At 39.1% G+C, this 19,058-nt stretch overlaps 1 protein-coding gene across 6 annotated transcripts in view; it reads right to left on the reverse strand.

The window, feature by feature from the left end:
- Positions 1–308: 308 nt before the first annotated feature.
- Positions 309–19,058, reverse strand: part of TJP1 (tight junction protein 1) — a 158,937-nt gene continuing 140,187 nt past the window's right edge. For 2 of the 6 annotated variants that reach the window (XM_066559197.1, XM_066559201.1), the window contains 11 exons: positions 18,846–18,946; positions 17,552–17,905; positions 16,887–17,138; positions 15,244–16,143; positions 14,825–14,919; positions 14,102–14,326; positions 8,177–8,352; positions 7,078–7,519; positions 5,630–5,847; positions 5,186–5,329; positions 309–1,901 (listed from right to left, as the gene is read on the reverse strand). In XM_066559197.1, the coding sequence (XP_066415294.1) occupies positions 1,807–1,901; positions 5,186–5,329; positions 5,630–5,847; positions 7,078–7,519; positions 8,177–8,352; positions 14,102–14,326; positions 14,825–14,919; positions 15,244–16,143; positions 16,887–17,138; positions 17,552–17,905; positions 18,846–18,946 (3,002 nt within the window). In that variant the 3' untranslated portion in view covers positions 309–1,806. The remainder of the gene's footprint in view (positions 1,902–5,185; positions 5,330–5,629; positions 5,848–7,077; positions 7,520–8,176; positions 8,353–14,101; positions 14,327–14,824; positions 14,920–15,243; positions 16,144–16,886; positions 17,139–17,551; positions 17,906–18,845; positions 18,947–19,058) is intronic. The other 4 variants (XM_066559199.1, XM_066559198.1, XM_066559202.1 and 1 more) reach the window with 4 other exon arrangements.

The raw sequence follows: 19,058 nt of genomic DNA on the forward strand, positions 1-19,058 counted from the left end.
ACTATAGTATGTTTAAATCTACATGCTGGAACACTTCCAAGGTTTTTGGAAGATTAGGTGTCACAGGTAAACTAGCCCAACACAATGAGCCAAGAGAGAAATCTACCTCTCCTAGCTGAATTGAGTAATTCCAATGGATCCACACTGGAGTTCATCATTTCAGAAGCCCTGCTGTAGATCGCTCCAACTCACTCCACAAAGGAGTTCTACTACACATATGAACATATGGCAGAATCCAGCTGTCTACTTACACAGAAAAAATAAAATCAAAATTGTGTTAGGTACACATAAATGCATTTCAGAAATAATAAGGTACTACAATCATCTTTATTATTTTAAAAACGGTTTTATTCTGTATATTTAGAAACGTGTAATTTTAATAACTGCAGAGAAAAAAAAAATCAGCCACACCTGAATAGCTAATAACTCATTAACAGAATGCAGTGGTATATTATCTAAACAGTAGTAGTGCCATTGTGCCGTAATAAATTGTCTATTAGTAAAAAAATACATTTCAGGGCACATAGTACAGCATCCTTATGACAAATTACAGTAGGGATACTTTTCAAGAATTTAATCAAAGTAGAGAATTCCGAGTTATATTCTTTAAATGCAGCACTTTAAAAGGTAACAACTTTGTGCATTTTTAAAAAATGTCCTCGTTCGTATATTGTAGAAATGCTGCTTTATTGCTGCAGATGTCAAAGTTCAAGGCTCAAAAGGTATGAGAATACAAAGATATCCTTAAGAAACTTCGTTTGTTTTTATATATATTTATATATATAAAAAGGTAAAGCTTATAAAAGTTAATTTACAAACCAAAAACAAAAGTGGTATGCACGCATTATATACAAGCGGTCTATAACATCTATAAATTTTCAAATGCATAGCAGAAAACATACCATCATTTTCTTCTGGTTCTCTTCTGGCTGATGAACACAAACAACGCTCCTTCTCTAAACCAAACTCACAATTTTTTTGTTGTTGTTCCCCCCCACCCCTGTCTCTCATGATATAATATCTAAGTAAGCACAAAAGCCATACAAACTTAATACAGAGAACTATGAGAGCTAAGACTATTAAAAACATGAGGGTAAGGCATCCCTGCTGGTTAATAGGTCTGTAATAATGTGGTTAATTTACAAATCCACAGAGGCATCTGAACCATAGTCATCCCACATGCTTTTCCCCCTCCCCCCTGTTCTCAGGACAATGTTTCCATATACAGTAAGTAGATGTGTTTGCATTACCTCTCAGCAGAGGAAAACATCTAAACTGTGCTACTCCAAGCTGACTGCCAATTCCTTGGACATGTACACCAGAAGTCATTTAAAAAGCAGAGACCAAAAGGTAGTCTTGTGAGTTAAAAACACACAGTCGCAAAAATGCAGGCCAAAATCTGTGGTTTTGACACTGGAGTATGAAACAAATTTAGTTCCTCTGTGTATAGTTTCATTGGTACTTTCAGATAACAACAAAATACTAGTAGTGTCCTTTAACAAAGAAAAAAAAAAGGAAACAACAAAAAAAGAAACAAAAAACCCAACACAAAAGAACAACCAAACCAAAGCATACAGAACCTGCAAAACCCCACCTTGTTCCCCCTGTACACTCCCTGCTTGTGGCATGTATTGTGACCATGGTTCAAAGAGTGTACTTGCTAATTCATTGTTAGTTAAAGCAAGATGCTTAAACACTAAGATCCATTATCACTTATAGAACAGTTAATACTTGATAGAGTGGTTCAGTTTATATGTAAGGTCCATCTCAGTTTCATGTTATTTACTCAGTCAGCTAACTTAATATTTAGAAGTGGTCAATTAGGACTGAGACACAGTTTGCTCCAACAAGATAGTTTGGATCCCCGGGAAGAGACTTGTTCTGCCAGGTTTTGGGGTCACCTGTGGGAGGAAAACACAATGCTGGTGTTTAGTATCTGCTGTCACACAGTGCACATCTTGAAACAACCAAGCTTTTGGACAGGAGCTTTTAAGTTCTGAAGCAACACCTCTTTTGGTTTTTTGGTTTTTTTTTTCTTTGTTCCTGTTTTGTTTGATGGTTCAAAAACCCTTGCAGTTTGCATGTTATTAATAAAAAAATATCCCTTCATTTTCATATAACATAGGATAAGGTCAGTTATTCAAAACATATGCTGTGGCATTCAGGAACTGGAAAATATCACTCGGACTACTCTAAGCACCAACACAGTGCTTTCTATCTGAGACTTATTAACAGTGAATCAGGTGTTCACTGCCTCCTTCCTAAAGTGCCATTGACAAAAAAAGAAAAAAGAAATTTTAGAAGTTAATGTAGGCAAGATGCATTTGAAGTGTCTTGAAACAGTTCTGAGCACAGATGAGGCAAATCAGAAGTCATGTTGTAACTAAGCACTATGACACATTGGTAGTTTTATTTTCTGTGATGAAAAGAACTGTAGACAGGATTGTAGTCATTTTGCAGCTACATCCAGTATATGTGTTTAAAAGCCTGAAATACTAAAAGTATTCCAGTTAACTGGTACATAAAAATCTTTACAACAGAGTTATCTACTCATGATCAAAGGTTCTGGGTAAAAATCTATTACAGCAGGTCATCAGCTGCCATCTCACCAAACCAAAGGTTACATTCCCTCTGCACAGTCAATTGTCTCTTAAGTGGAGACAGTATTCTTCATTTACCCACCTACAATCACTACCAAGTGTTGCCAGTACACAAAAGGTCTGACCATCCCACTATGGTAGAAAGTGAAAAATGCACTGAAGTTCTCTTCAGCCTTTCAGATAAATGAGATTAAATAGCTTGGCCAAATAAATCTGCCTTGAGGAGAAATGTATAACAAGCTAGAGAACCCAGTCACACACCTGAGCAAACACCTGAGACCGCAGTATTAAGTGAGAATGATACAAATTCCACGTAATTTTCTTGAACTCATGAAAACAAAATGAAGTACACAATGCACTGAGTGATGGCAACATCTAACGTAGTGACAAAGAATAGAAGTGGCCAGTGTACAGCCAGAGAACACAAACAAATTTACTGCAACCAGCTGAGACTGCTTATTTCAGTCAAAAACCTCAATAATGCTGCAGAATTATTCCTTTTATAGATGGAGGAAATTCCATTCAAAACTCATATGACCAAATGTATTAAAAGGGTAGAAGAGGACTGTAAGACGGTCGGGTCCTAGTCTTGCACATGAGACAGGCAGACTTGTTTCCAACCTTTCCTTCTAAATCCATAGTAAGGATACATAGCTATGGAGGATGTTTTTTCTCATATTTTCCCATACAACTGCTTTGAAAAGGAAAATAAAGAGATCACTCAGTATTTTTTATGCTCTAATCAATGTGGCCATAAAAGGCAATTTTTTTTCCCAGTCAGCTTTAATACCAGAATCAGTTAAGCTTTTGCAGGGGTTTAACAGTAAAATACCAATGTATGAGGCTTAAATGTGGCAGAAAGGATGTTAGTAAGTGCAAATGAATGTCACTTTTAGGACAGAACATGGATACATTGAGAAAAGATGAGGTAGAGCAGACGACTGAAGAGAGAAAGACCCCAGAATTGTATAAATTGTTATAATAAAGCCACCCCAAGAATCAGAGTCCCATAACCAACTAATTTAGAAAGAGAGAAAACAATTATTTATTTAAGACACAGTATGGTCTACTTACATATCATAAGACAGAATTGCCTAATTTTTAAGTTTGTCTCAAAAGAGCAATGTTATGATATACATCCCATTTCAGATTAACAGAATGTGGTGTTATATTTACAGTACAGAAAGTGTTAGGGTTTAAATATACACGCTCTTGCTTTCACCCACACATGCACGCACACACACATCCCACTTTGGAAAGGGAGGAAAATGTCTCCGTAACTTCAGTTATTGTTTAGATCATTTCAGTCCTCTCCCTTCACTTCAAGTAAGTTCATGAACAGGTGCTATTAGTTACAAAGGAAGTGCTGTGTTGGTTTTGTACATAGTTGTCATGTCTTTTGGGACCCTATCGTTTATGAGCCCGTGTTTTAACACGGCCACGTATACACACATTGTTAAATAGATGCATGCAACACATGCATAGAATAGCTTATAAAAAACAACTAAAAATTATTGCCATTAATACCTCTAGATTATTGATTCCCCATGAAGGGGATTGATGCTTTAATCTTTCAAAGCATCAGTGCTTTGGTGTTGACAGTGATAGATACATTAGTGACAGAGGATATGTGTACATGGTGGCTTAAATGCTGTATACAGAAATACATTTTTCACTCAGTACTCAGATCACATGTGCACATTAATGGCTTGAATCTTCCACCATAAATTTTGAAAGTAGCTGAATAAAATCTTAAGACTTTTTCCCCAGATGTGCAAACGTTCCTTTATAAATCTCTGTAACCTCACAGCCGTTTCATGAAATTGCTTGAAACTTGCCCAGAATTCTCAATTAGGCTCCTCACTGACAATTCCAGCCAATACATTCTCTCCCTCATCCCAGAAAGCCACAGTGAGGTAAAAATGAACAGGTAAATAAAATTGCAACCTAGTTGCAACTTTTACTATCAACCAGAGACTTCTGGATAAAGGCAGTAGAGGAGAGATAGGTAGGAGCAAGCAAGAAAAGTCTTTTGGAAAAACCAGCTACATTAGAATAAACTGTAAATGCTTTTACTGCACACTATAGTTTTCTTAAATGACCGAATTGTTAGCATCAACTTGCACACATGGAAACAGTTAACAAGCGTTAAATCATGATTTATGAGCATGCAGATTGTTAAGATTTGCCAGAGTCCTATATGGTTAATTAAGCAACAGACAAACACCAGTTATGTTACAAAGGCCAATCAGAGGTACATATTCATTTCCTCTCAATTTTAGTGCGACTATCATTTCAAGTGTATTCAGCTGCAGCAGTCCTCAAGAAAGAAGACAGAATAGAAAAATACGGTAATATTGAATAGACTGGAGATATTACTCTTTTTCTGCTATCATGGTTCTAGCTATGAATTTGCACCATGAGTAAATGTAAGAAAGACATTTGTAATGAAAGTGAAATGGGAGAGTTTGACACAAATACAATGATTGAGTTTTTATATTACACAGCATCACCTTTAGCCAAAATAACTTAAATTATACGATAGCACCCAAAAGCCCCAAAAGGACAGAGGGAGGACAGCATACCCGACGAGGAGTCGGAGGATTTTAGAGCAAAAGACCAACCATCAGGGGTCATAGACGCACAGTGTGGCAGGCGCAGCTCCACTGGCTTCAGGAATTTTAGTCCATGAGGCCCACACATTACCAAGGGGCTAAGAAGTGTTTCACCTGGAGTTAAGAGAAAGAAAAATCTCTGGAAAATACTGACTTGTGACATACATTCCAAGTATTACACAGTTACACTCCAGAGTTGCTCAGTAACTCAATTTAGAGAAAAATATGAACATTTAGATCTGTCAGTAAAGGAAAGCACAAGATTGTTTCTCACTCAAGTGACTTGTCAATAGAACACACTACAATCTCAAAATGAAAACTGTTGAAGCTTATTAAGGTTACTTTCATATTCTGCTTTGTCCTTGTTAGAAAATACTTGTATTAAATAACAGAACATACAGTTCCAGCTGTTACCTTTCTCTTTATCCAAAGGTGGAAGTATACTGTTGTCTCTGCAGACTTTGAAATATATTTCTTGCTCTATTCCCTCTGGAATGGCTCCTTGTGGTATAATAATACTAACTCCAGTCTCTATGGAGCTCAATACACCACCATTGCTGTTAAATACACCTCTTGCTGTGGCTACAACAGTGTGTCCATCTTCCTCCTCCTCATCCTCAAGTGCTGTAGGGCTGAAAAGACAGAGAGCCTAGCAGTTTTATCCATATTTCCTTCCTGAAACTCTATGGCAAAAAACCCCCCTCTGCCCAAAAAAAACCCCAAAACAGAAACCCCCCAACAAACAAAAACCCAGCAAATCTCACAAGCTCTGAAAACATTCAGCAATTAGTTAAAGCAAGAATTCAGACCCTCTGAATCTTGTGCTCCCAACTGCCTGCTTCTGGCATTACACAGAATGAGCTTACCCCAGCTACAGATTCAGCTTCATAAAAGTAAATGCAACTAACATCAGAAAGTTTATTTTTTAGCCCCATTCTGACTTTAATACTAGAAGAACTAACAATTTTTATTCAAGTAACACTGAACCCTTCTACTTACATATAGAAAACAAAGCTTGCAAAAATAAAAATGAAAAAAATTACACACGTTTTTCCAGGTTGCCAAGCTATAACTGAAGAGAAATGTATAACTTAAAGGTACCTTGTTGAAGGTTTCAAAACAGTCTCAAAAGAATTTCACTCAAAGAACCAGTAACTCCAAAATGTAGCAGTCTACACAACTATCTAGCATAAAACATTTCTCAGGTGCTTAACAGCACATAGGACAAACAGCAAAATTTTAAGTCTGGTTCATGCATTATTATTATCCTGAAATAAAATATTAATAAAACACTGTTCTGTAAAAGCAAATAGCTGAAGATTGTAACAGTATCTGTTGCTCTTGACATAGGTTTATACATTAAAGCATATTAGACAAGCACAAGCTGCCATTAAGCAGCTGCTGGTTTGTCTCACAGTAAAGAGCACCAATATGAAACTGCAGAAGTTACTTTCTCTTTTCACAAGTATTTCTAAGGTATCCCTTATTCATGTGTCCCATGAGGTCTCCCTAAGCACACAATGAATATAATTTGGTGCAAGAGCTATCTTTAGAAATTAATTCCTTTTCTGGAAATAGATTGCCAGGACAAGTTATTACTATCTACCAGAAAAATTATAATTTAGTATGAGAAAGAGGAAGTAAAAGCCATACCACTTTCTAATAACAGAATGCAAGACAGTACAGGGACATAGAACACATTTTAAGTATCTATCCTTTAGCAGAATGTAGAATCATAGCATCAATCTTTTAACTATTACATCAACAGAAATTGGAAGCAGAATAAAAAAAGCTGTATTTTTCACAGGTTTCACAGATGACCTATAGATGTACAAGTGGAAACAGAAGGAGCAGCAGCTCACCTTACAGGAATGGCTTTAGGCACAGCATTGACATTATTTGGTTGATATTTAGGCTTGTCGACCTGTACAGCATAGGTGTCCATTCCACTCTCAAAGTCAGGGGGCTGCGATGAGCTGTGTGCTTTCAAAATTGGTTGAGGAGAATTTGAAGATTTTGATGGCAACTCTGGTTTATGCTGAGCTTCATTTGGCAAGAGATTGTGGTTGAATTTGGGACTTTCAAACTTGCGCTCAAAGGGCCGCGCGGCGCTCGTGTAAGGTTTGGTTGAGAAGCGGTTGTAGGAAGGAGTGACTGGTTTCTGAATCTGCTCAGTTCCATTCACAGGGCCTTTGTCAGGGAAGCTCTTCTGAGGGTAAAAAGTGGACTGCACAGTGTCCTCTCTAGAGGATCTGAAAATTGCTGACTTATTCTGAGGTGGAGGAGGGTCAGACACAGAGTTAACTGCAATGAAAATGAAAATACTTGAACTTGTTAGTAACCAGAAATGTCTAAAGGCATAAAAACACATTTTAGTCAATTCATAATCTTCAGTATAAAATATACACAGATTCAGCTTTGCTCTCTTAGATCATTTGTCCTCCTCTTGCCTTTTGCACGTTATCTAACATTTCATTAAACATGTTGGAGACAACAGTATGACCTTTCAATAAAAAGGTTAAGACTCATTTATATCATTATCAAACCCCCAGAAAACCAGTACTGAACTAACACTGTGTACTTGCACAAACCAGAAAATTCAATTGAACTGGGCAATCCCCTCAATATGAAACTGAAAACAACTTTTTCTTTTTTTTAGAAGTCTTCAACTATTACTCATGTCAGAAGAATTCTGGTCCAAAGCACAGGGAGTTTTACTTCATCTTTGCTGAGACAGTACGGGTACTACTAATACCTGGAAGCTACATAGTTTCAGACAGAATCACACAATAATTTCATAAAACTCAATCTCACTACAGTAAAAGACTATTTTCAATAATAATTATTCCACATTTCAGTTAGAGAACAAAATAGCCACACATGTAGACATGCTGAAGCAACCCCACAAGCACCTGAGAAGCAATGGCTGTTCCCAAAAAGGTGAGCTTTGTAACTGCTCACCTTCAGAAAGTGCAGGCTTGTGGTGTGCTGGGAGAGACAGGGCAGGGCTATTAATTGACTGTGGCTGTGTGTACTGGACTGAAGGAGCAGGAGGAGGAGTTGTAACTTGAGGGATTGGCTCATAGCGTTTTTCACCAACAGGTCTATCCATTGATTCAGTATCAGTTGGTTTCCCCCTGTTGAAATAGAATTAAAAACAAACATTTGACTGTTCAGTTTCCGCACAGCTCCAGCAGTCACTGCTATTTTTTGTCTTCTATGATCACCTGATTTCCATCTTTTCCTATAAACATTAAAACATTATTTTCTTGAATAGCCTGTCTCAAGTATAAAAACATTTATTGATAAGCACAAGAGATTCAGACAACATTGACCTTTAGAAGATTAGTAACACAAACCAAGGCAAACGAAAGGCAGATGACATTTCAGGTGTATTTGCATAATTGCCTACTAGATATTAATTTTTCAACTTCATTTGGAGTAATTTCAATGAAAGAATGTTCTCTAATTTCATGGGTTTTCAAAAGAAAAATGTAAATCCACTTCTTTTTGGGGATATTTTTGAAAAGCATAATTAGCCAACAGGACAATGCATTCTAGTATAACTTCTTTAAATACACCTAGTACTTGAACAATGCCATCTTAATTAGAAATGTAATCAGCTTAAGCTTCACTAGCTTTATGTGCATAGCGTATGTAACTTTAAATCTTATTTTCAAAACATTTTTCTTATACTAGAAATGTTTATCCACAGGTTTACTTCAGAAAATGATTGATTTCACCAACACCTGTAATTTTGGACCGCAATATGTTTATTCCGCTTACTTCCAGAATTTGTGTTTCAAATTTTAGTGCACATAATGCCTGTGATGAAATGTAACAGTGAGAGGACACCTGAAAACATCCTCACATCAACAACAGTCTTACCACTTGATGTTCCTTTTCAAGTAGTCATAGCTAGTGTAAGAGCCAAGAAATCTAGGTGATGGCAAAGCAAACAGCAACAGAAGAATGAAAGAAAACAGTCATTCTATCTTGAGCATATTATTTCTTTACACTCTATGTTAGTCCTAGCAGCTGTCATATGACAAGGTTGTTGAAACAGGCACACTATTCACAGAGAGGTTTCTGACAAAACCTTTACCATATGCATGTGCACAATGATCACAAATTCAATATGAGATTCAGTCAGTGAATTAGGAGGGAGTCAAGATCTTGGATTGGCAGATATTAAAAGTAAGAATGAAAGTACTCTAAGGCATTTGTTACAATCTGCATAAACAAAGTTATTCAATACATCAAAAGATATGAACAACCTCACACATGGTCTAATTTGAAACAACTTCTTCAGTCAGAGCATTCACAGAATGACCGTGCTTTTGTATTGTACTGCAGGTATGTACTGAGGGCACAGTCATAGCAACTGTTTCTCCAGCACTGTCAGTTCACCCAAGAGCCCACACCATAAAATGCTATGGGTTGTGTTTAACAGGATCTAAAAGGTCATCTTAGAACTGTTCACAAGTACTAGGAGAGACAGAGAACCAAAAGTACACTGGTGGCTTCCCTTGACTTTTAACACTTACCTTGCTTTCACGTAGCAAGAAAATACATTGTACATGAGGGCAGCTTTCCCTCATTCCTTCACTTTCTGTATGCTCTTATATATTTAACAGGCAACAATTCTAGACACCAACAATCTTGGTGTTTCAGAGGAGTAGGCTATGAAACTAAGAAAACGCTGGTAACTTTTGAAAGTCTGCTTGATTCACATGATCTGCTTGATCATGACCACATGAATGAGAAGATCAGTGATCTAAACAGCCTATGTATGAACATATCTCTAAAACCAGAGCTGCAAAAAAGAAATTATTTTAGATCTGTCTCAAAGCTTCCATTCACACTGATTTTATCTAAAGCCAGCAACAGGAGTCATTACTGCATGCTCACTCCCTGTTGCCTTTATTCCAGGTGGGTAGCAGCTGCTCTCTCAGAGTGCCCACCTGAAATCACTGCTTCCCAGAGGGAGACAGCAACCAGGGAGGGCAGCCCTGTGCAAGCCCACAGGAAAAACCAACACTGCACACTGATCAGAACTGCATGGCAGCATCCCAGGGAACAAATAAATGGGGAGGAGTAGCACTTTTTGATGAAGGGAGGAGAGCACAGAGCTGTGTTTAGTATGAAGCACATTCTGTCACGGGCTCCTGACCAGGCACAATCCAATCCCCACTGCTCAGAACCTGTCTGCAGCCAAAGTGATCCACAGCACAGTGATCCCTAAGAGCTTCTAAATGTGCACATGAAGCTCCCCTAATTATTGATAGGCTGCTTTTTAAGCCATTTCCCACTTCATCTTCATTACAAAATTGTTACTTTAATTTGAAAAGAAGCAGAAATGAACCAGTGGGACCCAGCCTGTGGGTGCAACAGCAACTGCTTTGGTGACATTCAATGGACCCCAGCTCACAGACACTCAGCAGTCTGGATGTGCTCCTCACTGCCTCCTCAATTGAGCTGCAGCTGCTCATGTGAGTACTCTTAACCTACTCAGTACAGAAATCTGCAGTTATCTCACTCTGCAGCGTGTCAAGCTTAAGCAGGTAACTACACTGAACCAAGCAGCAACAAATCCACTACTCAGCCACATGGGTATCTGCCTCAAATTGCTTCAATTAGATCCACTGAAACACATCCATTTACAAGTTCTACTGTTTTCTCACATCAAGAGAAACTATCCCTTATTCTACAGTTCCTGACAACTGTAACATGCAGATATGGCATGATCCCTACAAAGCAGCTTTAGCAATGGTAAAAATTTCCTAAATTATGAACATAAACCCCCAACAAAATAAAAGAGTAAAACAATTTGTAGTGGGAAAAATATGTACTGTCACCATACTTACTCAGTGGCAAAGAACTTTACATAATTTGATGTTTCACATTAATATTTAACTGTAAGAAAGTTGTAGCTATTGCTCATGAATAAATAAAATCTGTCCTCTGTACCCAGAATACATTATACGGATTATTCAGAAGCAAGAGATTGCATAATCAACAGTTCCTGTATAATCCAAATTTAGTCCTGTTTATTTTTAGAAGAGTTTCTTCACAGAGTAGCAATTACCATAGAAATTCACTGGGAAAAAAGATTAATACTGAGCAAGTAACAGGAACAATGTGGAAGCTGGTGAAAGGAGAGTCCTAAACATGAATGCTTTCTCAAGACAGCAGTTGGTTTGTGTTTCCACACAAGGACACTGCAGTGTACTAGAGCCAGTACTGCCCAACTGAGCAGAAGCCTTGTTTAGCTCTTTCCACTTACATTAATATTTTAGTATTTGTCTATTTGCACTGGACTACTCTGGGTAAATTTTCTTTCCCATGTCTGTCCCTTCCTGTTAAGGGTTACATTCTTTCACAAAGCAAAACACAACACATGTTTGTCCCATATGATACATAAAATTGTCAGCCTTAAAACCAGCATTACCTTACTCCTCTCTGTGGCAGTAAAAGATGACCTTCCCATATGTACCAGCCCAGAAGTTATACACTAACTCACCAGCAAAACACAACTGAGCAGCCAAAGAATACAAGTGTCACAGCAGACAAAAGCAGTAGGTAGAAATATGGAACAATCTCTCTCAACCATGAGCTGTTCTGCACCAAAAATTCAATAGTTGTCTGTCTTTCATGCTTTTCACCATGACAACACTGCAGATTAACAAATGTACAAGGAAAGCTTTCGACACTCTCCATCTGAAGAATTTTACAATCCTCACCATTACACTTCTCCCAAAGCATGACTTGGATTTTCAATGGCAACACAGTCCATGCCTATAGACCAGAATGGATCATCTGTAAGTAACACTGGGTTTTGTATGTGAGAGTAGAATTTTGAACATTGCCACTATGAGGCCAGTCAGGACAGTTTTCTTAGGTCTGTGCCTATGATACCCAGAGAGCAGAACAGCTAAGCTCTCATCCTGCCAACAGGAGACACTGGGCAAGTGAAAAGGAAGGATAAGAAGCACCCTTGCCTGAGAATCAGAACTGGTTACAGATATCCAATACATCATTTGACATAATTTGGAAAGATATCATTTGGGGAAAAAAAAGTGAAATCTTTAAAATCTATCAAGCTTTTTGGAGCATTCCAACATTTTCAGGTCACACAGAAAGACACTGAAAGATCATAGGCATTATAAAACTTCAGCTAACTAGTTTATTATTTCATTCTAAAGATCTCATATACATTAAGACTGCCAGATTTTCAGCTTGACCTGAATAGTCCATGTTTCAAGCAGGAATACAACCAAAACCTTCAAAAATCACCCAATGTTCAGGCTGCACTCAGCAAGCCAAGGTAGCTTTTCACAGTAACATCTACAAACATCTTGTTACAGTTTCAAAACAAATTTACAAAATCAAAACAAATTTAGGTAACTGTGGAGAGTATTCAAAAAGTTTGTGTAAGTATACTCCAAAACAGCCAGCTCTTTACCTGCACTGTATTTGTGTATGAGCTTTCACACAATTTCTGTATCAAAATGTTCCAAATCAAGGAAGCAAAACAATACAGGAAACAGATGTTTCCATCAACAGATTAAATTCTGGCCTCAGCAATATTCCCTAAAGGCTCAGTTTCCTAATGTCAAACATGGCTAAAGTGCACAAGAACAAATGCATGCAGAACTGGAATAAATCAAAATCTTTGTTTTGGAAGATGTGTAAGCACTACTGTATTAGACTAAGAAAATACTTTTTTATGTGCTGCTTATGATCATAAACAGAACACAATCCATGATCTTGATGAGACAATTGATTTACTTCCCCCAGTAGGTCCATGCTGACTCCAAATTAAGTGGGAGTGTTGATTTGCTGGAGGGTAGGAAAGCTCTGCAGGGGGATCTGGACAGGCTGGATCAGTGGGCTGAGGCAAACTGTGTGAGGTTCAGCAAGGCTGGGTCCTGCCCTTGGCTCACACCACCCCCTGAAGTGCCCCTGCTGGGGCAGAGGGGCTGGAAAGCTGCAAAAGGCCCTGGGGGTGCTGGTCAACAGCAGCTGAACGTGAGCCAGGTGTGCCCAGGTGGCCAAGAAGGCCAATGGCACCTGGCCTGTGGCAGCCATGGTGTGTCCAGCAGGACCAGGGCAGTGACTGTGCCACAGTACTGGGCACTGCTGAGGCCACACCTCGAGTGCTGTGTCCTCTTCTGGGCCCCTCACTGCAAGAAGAACACTGAGCAGGACCAGAAAAGGGCAACAGGGCTGGGGAAGGGTCTGGAGCAGAAATCCTGTGAGCTGCAGCTGAGGGAGCCTGGGGGGCTCAGCCTGGAGAAGGCTCAGCAGAGACATCATCAGTCTACAACTCACTGGAAGGAGACTGTAGCCAGGTGGGGGGTCAGCCTCTTCTCCCAGGTAAGAAGTGACAGGATAAGGAGGAGTGACCTCATATTGCACCAGGGAAGTTTAGGTTGGATAGAGGGAAATATTTCAAAGGGTTATCAGACATTGGAACAGACTGCCCAGGGAAGTCACGGAGTCACCATCCCTGGAGGTGAAAAGATGTGTAGATGTGGCATTTAGGGACTGATTTAAGTGATGGACCAGGCAGTGCTGGGTTATGGTTGAACTTGATCTTAGTGGTCTTTTCCGACCTAAAGAATTCTATGATTGTAAGTAAAAGTAACGTGAAGGCCCTGATACCTGCAAAAATGATTAATTTACCAAAATAAAATGTTATAGAGATATGTGTTTGTAAACTAAAGCTACACCTACACAGAAGCTTCAGACTTCACAAGTCGGAAAGATCATTTAAGTACCACAGGTCCCTGAACTCCACTGAACACAGGCAGAATTTCTGTTTTAGTCCTAGATGCCCCCCTCCTTTTTCAAATTAAAAAAACTCCAAGAACCCAAACTTACTTCGAATAATTGCTGAAATTCAGCTGATTTTGTGAATGGATTGGTTTGGTGGGCTCAGAGTGATGGCTGGCAGGAACCTGTGCCGATGGCTTGTTTTCAAAACTCCTGCGGTCGAAGTAGGAGAGCTGCTTGCGGTAATACTCCTCATCCTCCTCGGGGTCATAGTGGTTGGAACGAACAATATCTTCAGGTGGCTTCACTTGAGGTCTCTGTGGTTCTGGGGCCCTAACCAAGAACAATAATACACAGTTGCCTTGCCCAGTTGAACGAGCATAGTGCCCAAATTGCAATCCTATTTTATAACCTAGCTAGTAATAAAGCAATGTACATGTAATTATTATAATTGCACTCCTTGCCTTTTTACCTATATTGCATGGGAATTAGACAGTTGTGACATACCATAAGGAAAGAAAATCCTTATTTCCCTTATATCTTATCTTTTCCCTTCTGTTTTGCTTTCTAATTAGCTCAATTAAAGACAGAAAAAAGTAGAACAGATACTTAAGTTCCTTCCTCAAAAATGCAGAGAAATTGCATCTTTCCCCCACCTCCCAGCAATCACATCCACAAGGACTGACTTCATTCCCTGCTTTACTATTGATACACAGACCACACTGACACACTCCAGCTCCTCTCTGCAGTTTCCAATTTGAAGCACTAAGACGTGTTTCTGAATATTCTAAACTCATATTGAAAACTAAATTTAATCAGTTGTGCATCTACCTGTAGGTTGTTTTCTCGTGCTCGTACTGGCTTTGAGAAGTTGGTTTTGGACCACTCACACTTGTGAGTGCAGGCTTAGGTGCTAGTTCTGGAGGCTGTAAAGAAAAGCACAGCATATTCTCTTAAATTCCAACATTGAGAAAGATAAAGCACTTTATGATTAAGAAAACTAAGACTACCTTCCCTTCCTACAAAAAAAAAAAAACCAAACAAGTACTAGCAAAAGAAGAATTAGAGGAGTTTCCAGTATAACAAGATCCCTGGCAGTGTTTTCACAAGAAATGTTCAGGTTCTGCTTTTAAAACATACCACATTTAGGTTGCTGAAAGGCAGTATTTTGTTTCTGAGACAACATTTCACTTCTTGCAGTGCAGTCTCATTAGCAAAAAAGCAGGAACTAAAAAACTTAAATGATTTACCTTGACAGTTGATGTATCGCTCGTATCCTTCATTTTTTCCAAAGATGGGGATCTTCTCCTTTCAAATATCTTAACCCTACTTCGCACAGACTGTGGTTTCATGGCTGGATCTTCTTCTTCCTCAGCTAGAGATGGTGGTGTAGGCAGTGGTTTACTGTTGGAAGGCAAAACTTCTGGTTTGGTTTGTGATGAAGGGGGAGGAGGAAGAGAAACACCTGAAGTGCTATGAGAAGGTTCATATTGTCCAGCTTTAGCATTGTAAGCTTGAGGAGGACCTTGCTCATAGCCCCTTATGTGTGGATCGAAGTACTGCTTGGGTTCAGGAGAGCGAGATATGGCTGACTGGTATGGCTGAGCCTCTGGCTTGTATCGCCCGTGGGCGTCGTACCCAACCACATGTTGATCTTCGTATCGCACTTGTGGTAAGCTGAAGTTCTTGGGGGCATGCTCATAGCGAGGCCTGCTGTCATAGCTCATTGCAGGGGGCTCCTCAAAACGAGGTTGTGCTGGGTAATAGCTGCGTTCTGTGCTCTCTTCTAGATTTTGTCTGGAATCAAGATCCCTAGGAGGCTGGTTTTCATAAGCTGTTCTTGTTTGGTTATAGGGCTGTTTCTCCTCATAATATGTCCAGTGCTCCTCGTAGGGAGGCACACGGTCATCATAATGTAGGCGAGGGTCATAACCACGAGAAAATTGATCTACATAGTTTGCAGAGTCATACCTATAGGTTGACTGTTCATAATCCCTACTCGGCTGTTTTTCTGCATACTGAGCCTGGGATTCATAGATCAGATTTGGGTCTCTTTCCTGTCTCTGTACTGGGTGATTCATCGCTGGCTGCTTTAAGACATAGCTTTGTCTGGATGCTTCTTCATTAATGTATGGATCCTTTCGGTACACCTGTTAGAGAGAGACACTTCTCAGCTAAAATGAAGAGTAACTTCAGCTGCAGTTGAAAGGCAGTATTTGAAACAAACCCAAGTTTTAAATATTGGCTTTAATTTTGTTTAAAAAGCAGATTAATTTGGTACAGATGTTTGCAACCAGAGGAAGCTGAACTTGGTGATTCAAGAGATCCCTTTTAGTTATATTTCTAAGAAAAACATGTAAGTAGATTAGAAGAGAAAGACAAAGGTAATAGCCTCGCATCTGGGGTTTGGTGCTCAGAGGGGCACACGCACTTTTATTCAGAATGTGGAAAGAGTGGAAGTGAAATATATAAATACAGTAAGATAGTTCTAGCTTTGCTTAAGAAGTAGATAAAGTCACTCAACAAACTGGAGTCAACTTCATGATCAACGATTCAGCATGATTTAAATTTTAGGGAAATAAGATTTTTCTCGAGGCCTCATTAACAGGAGAACGTTGACAAGCTAAGGAAGTCAAAGTAAAATCAAAATACAGAATGCAGCCTTTTTAAAAAAAGTTGTGTTTTGAGAAGTGAAAAGGATAGAGTTTGAAGCCATGCACACAAAACATTACATGATGCTTTAGCAATTCAGATGAACTGGTTTTTGTAACCTGCATGATTCTCTTAGAAGAAAAAAAAAATTAGAAAGAATTCTTCAAATAAGGGCAAAACAAAGCTCATGTGCTAGCTTGATGTATAGCAGGAAATCAGCACAACAAGGTGGCACAGGTACCTTTGCTGGGTCTATATGCGGCGATAAGGATGATGGCTCTTGGTCTCTTAGTACTACATGAGCTCCCTCAGTACTCGGTGTTCTTGAGGGGCCCGCTTGTGGTTGGTAAGAGTTGTAAGGAGCAGCAGTAGGCTCCTCCAGTCTGACATTAGTTAGGTTTACATTAGCATTTACTGTAGAGGCTGATGAGGTTGCAGGGTTTGATTCAGGCGACGGGGAAAGGTAAGGGACTGCAGGTGAGGCTTCTGCTTTCTGTGAAGTGTTTAAAATATTTTAAATATACTGCTATTGAATCAATGTATGACTTTTTGATTTATATTAAAATAATTTAAGTGATGCTCTGACCAATGCAGCTAGATGTAGAATGAAATGTACTGATAGTATCATGCACTAGCTCTTCCAAAAATTCATTAGGTTGAGGATTATGAAAGCAAAACATTTAATCAAAGTAGAATGGTACTTCAATCCCCCTCCTGTCAATGAGTCACTACAACAGGCAGGGCAAGCTGATTCTCCAATTCACTGTAATGTATTGTTGCTGTTGACAGATTCTTGTATGCACACACAACACTGGTAAGCAGAATATAAATGGACATTTCTTATTCAAAAGACCTTGCAACCTGAAGTAAGTGTATAGTGGTCAGCGTACAAAATTACTTTCTTACCGGCTGAGTAGTAGTTGCTTTAAATCCTGAAGAGTCTATTCTGAGATTTGGCTGTGGCTGAGCTTGAGATGCATAAGCAGGGTAAGACTGAGTCTCATGATGCATTCCAGAAGAATCCTCTCGAACAGGTTCAGAGGAGCGTGTAATAGCAGATTCTGGAGGAGTCCCAACCTCATCATTCAGAGTTTCATCCAGTTCTTGATCAGTGTAAGCACCCCCTTCCGTGTCTGTGTCTTCATAGTCAGACGTGTGTCTGCTGTCTGTGCTGTACATGGAATACTCACTGCCGGGAGCGGAGAGGTAAGAAAGGCGGTCATCGTGTAAATCAAGATCATCACTTGTAGCACCATCTGCCTGTGGCAAACAGAATTAGGGTACACGTTTATTGAAATACCTTCTAAAGAACAGCCCTTCTCTTGCAATGTAAACGTGGGAGGAGTTTTATCAAATTCAGCATCAATATCATCACAGGGGACAAGAAATCAGGTTTCCATCACTGAATGTGTTGAGACCTAAAAGACTTATCTGCAGCCTAGCTCTTTGAATCATTTTACTGAAGGACCAGATGGCTGTCAGTGTAAGGGGATAGTGCAGTGTTCACAGATAGCAAAGTGCTTGGAAAAATAGAGAGCTGCACTTTTAAAGTGGTTTTATGATATCAGAATCATTAATTTGCAGGTACATATAAGGAGCTAAGGTCTAATCCAGATCTAATTAAGAAACCCACAACAATAGCTGATTCATCATTTGCTCACTTTTAGTTGGCACTTCACTTGATAATAGTTCTTCAAGAGGATGGATCTAATGTGCCTAGAGTAACAGGCAGCTCAAGAAGGTTAAGTGGAGATTTAGTGGGGAACACAGAATACTAACTTGTGATTTAGCATGTGTTTTCTCACAACTGTTCTCAGAAAGGTCAGTAAGAACATCAATATGCCACTTGCTTTTATAATAATGAAAAACACATTCCATCATCAGGCAATCCCAGCCCTGAGAACCCATGCAGTGAAATTCCCAGAAGTTCTTTGACAAAAACCCATCCAAACCCCGCAAAATCTTCACAGCATTACTATATCCTCCAGTTAACATGCAAATAACCAAATGCTCCCTTACTGTACAGCTATATGCATAAGGACAAACTGTACAGTTCTCATTAACAGAGTAAGTGCTATAATGCAGTGACAAACCAGTTTTGAGCAGCTCACACAGCCAGGAGGCACTACTGCTTTAGACCTTCACAGAAAACCTCTCATGAACACTGTTTTGCCATTTCCCCCCAAACATTATTTCTTACCTTTCCTTCTGAAACCCACACCAGTTGGTTCTGTTGTTGCTGAATTGCTTCCTTAAGAGCTCCATACCATCCTTCATTCATTGAATTCAAGTTAATGGTAGCTAGAAGTACAGCAGATTAATTTGACTTATGATTTCTGCAGAACTACAAGAAGGGTCTGTACCATGAGTAATGAAAGCAATATAAACTGGTAGGTTAAAACTATGAGATTTA

This window comes from Molothrus aeneus, chromosome 13 (genome assembly GCF_037042795.1).
Source record: "Molothrus aeneus isolate 106 chromosome 13, BPBGC_Maene_1.0, whole genome shotgun sequence".
Taxonomy (NCBI): domain Eukaryota; kingdom Metazoa; phylum Chordata; class Aves; order Passeriformes; family Icteridae; genus Molothrus; species Molothrus aeneus.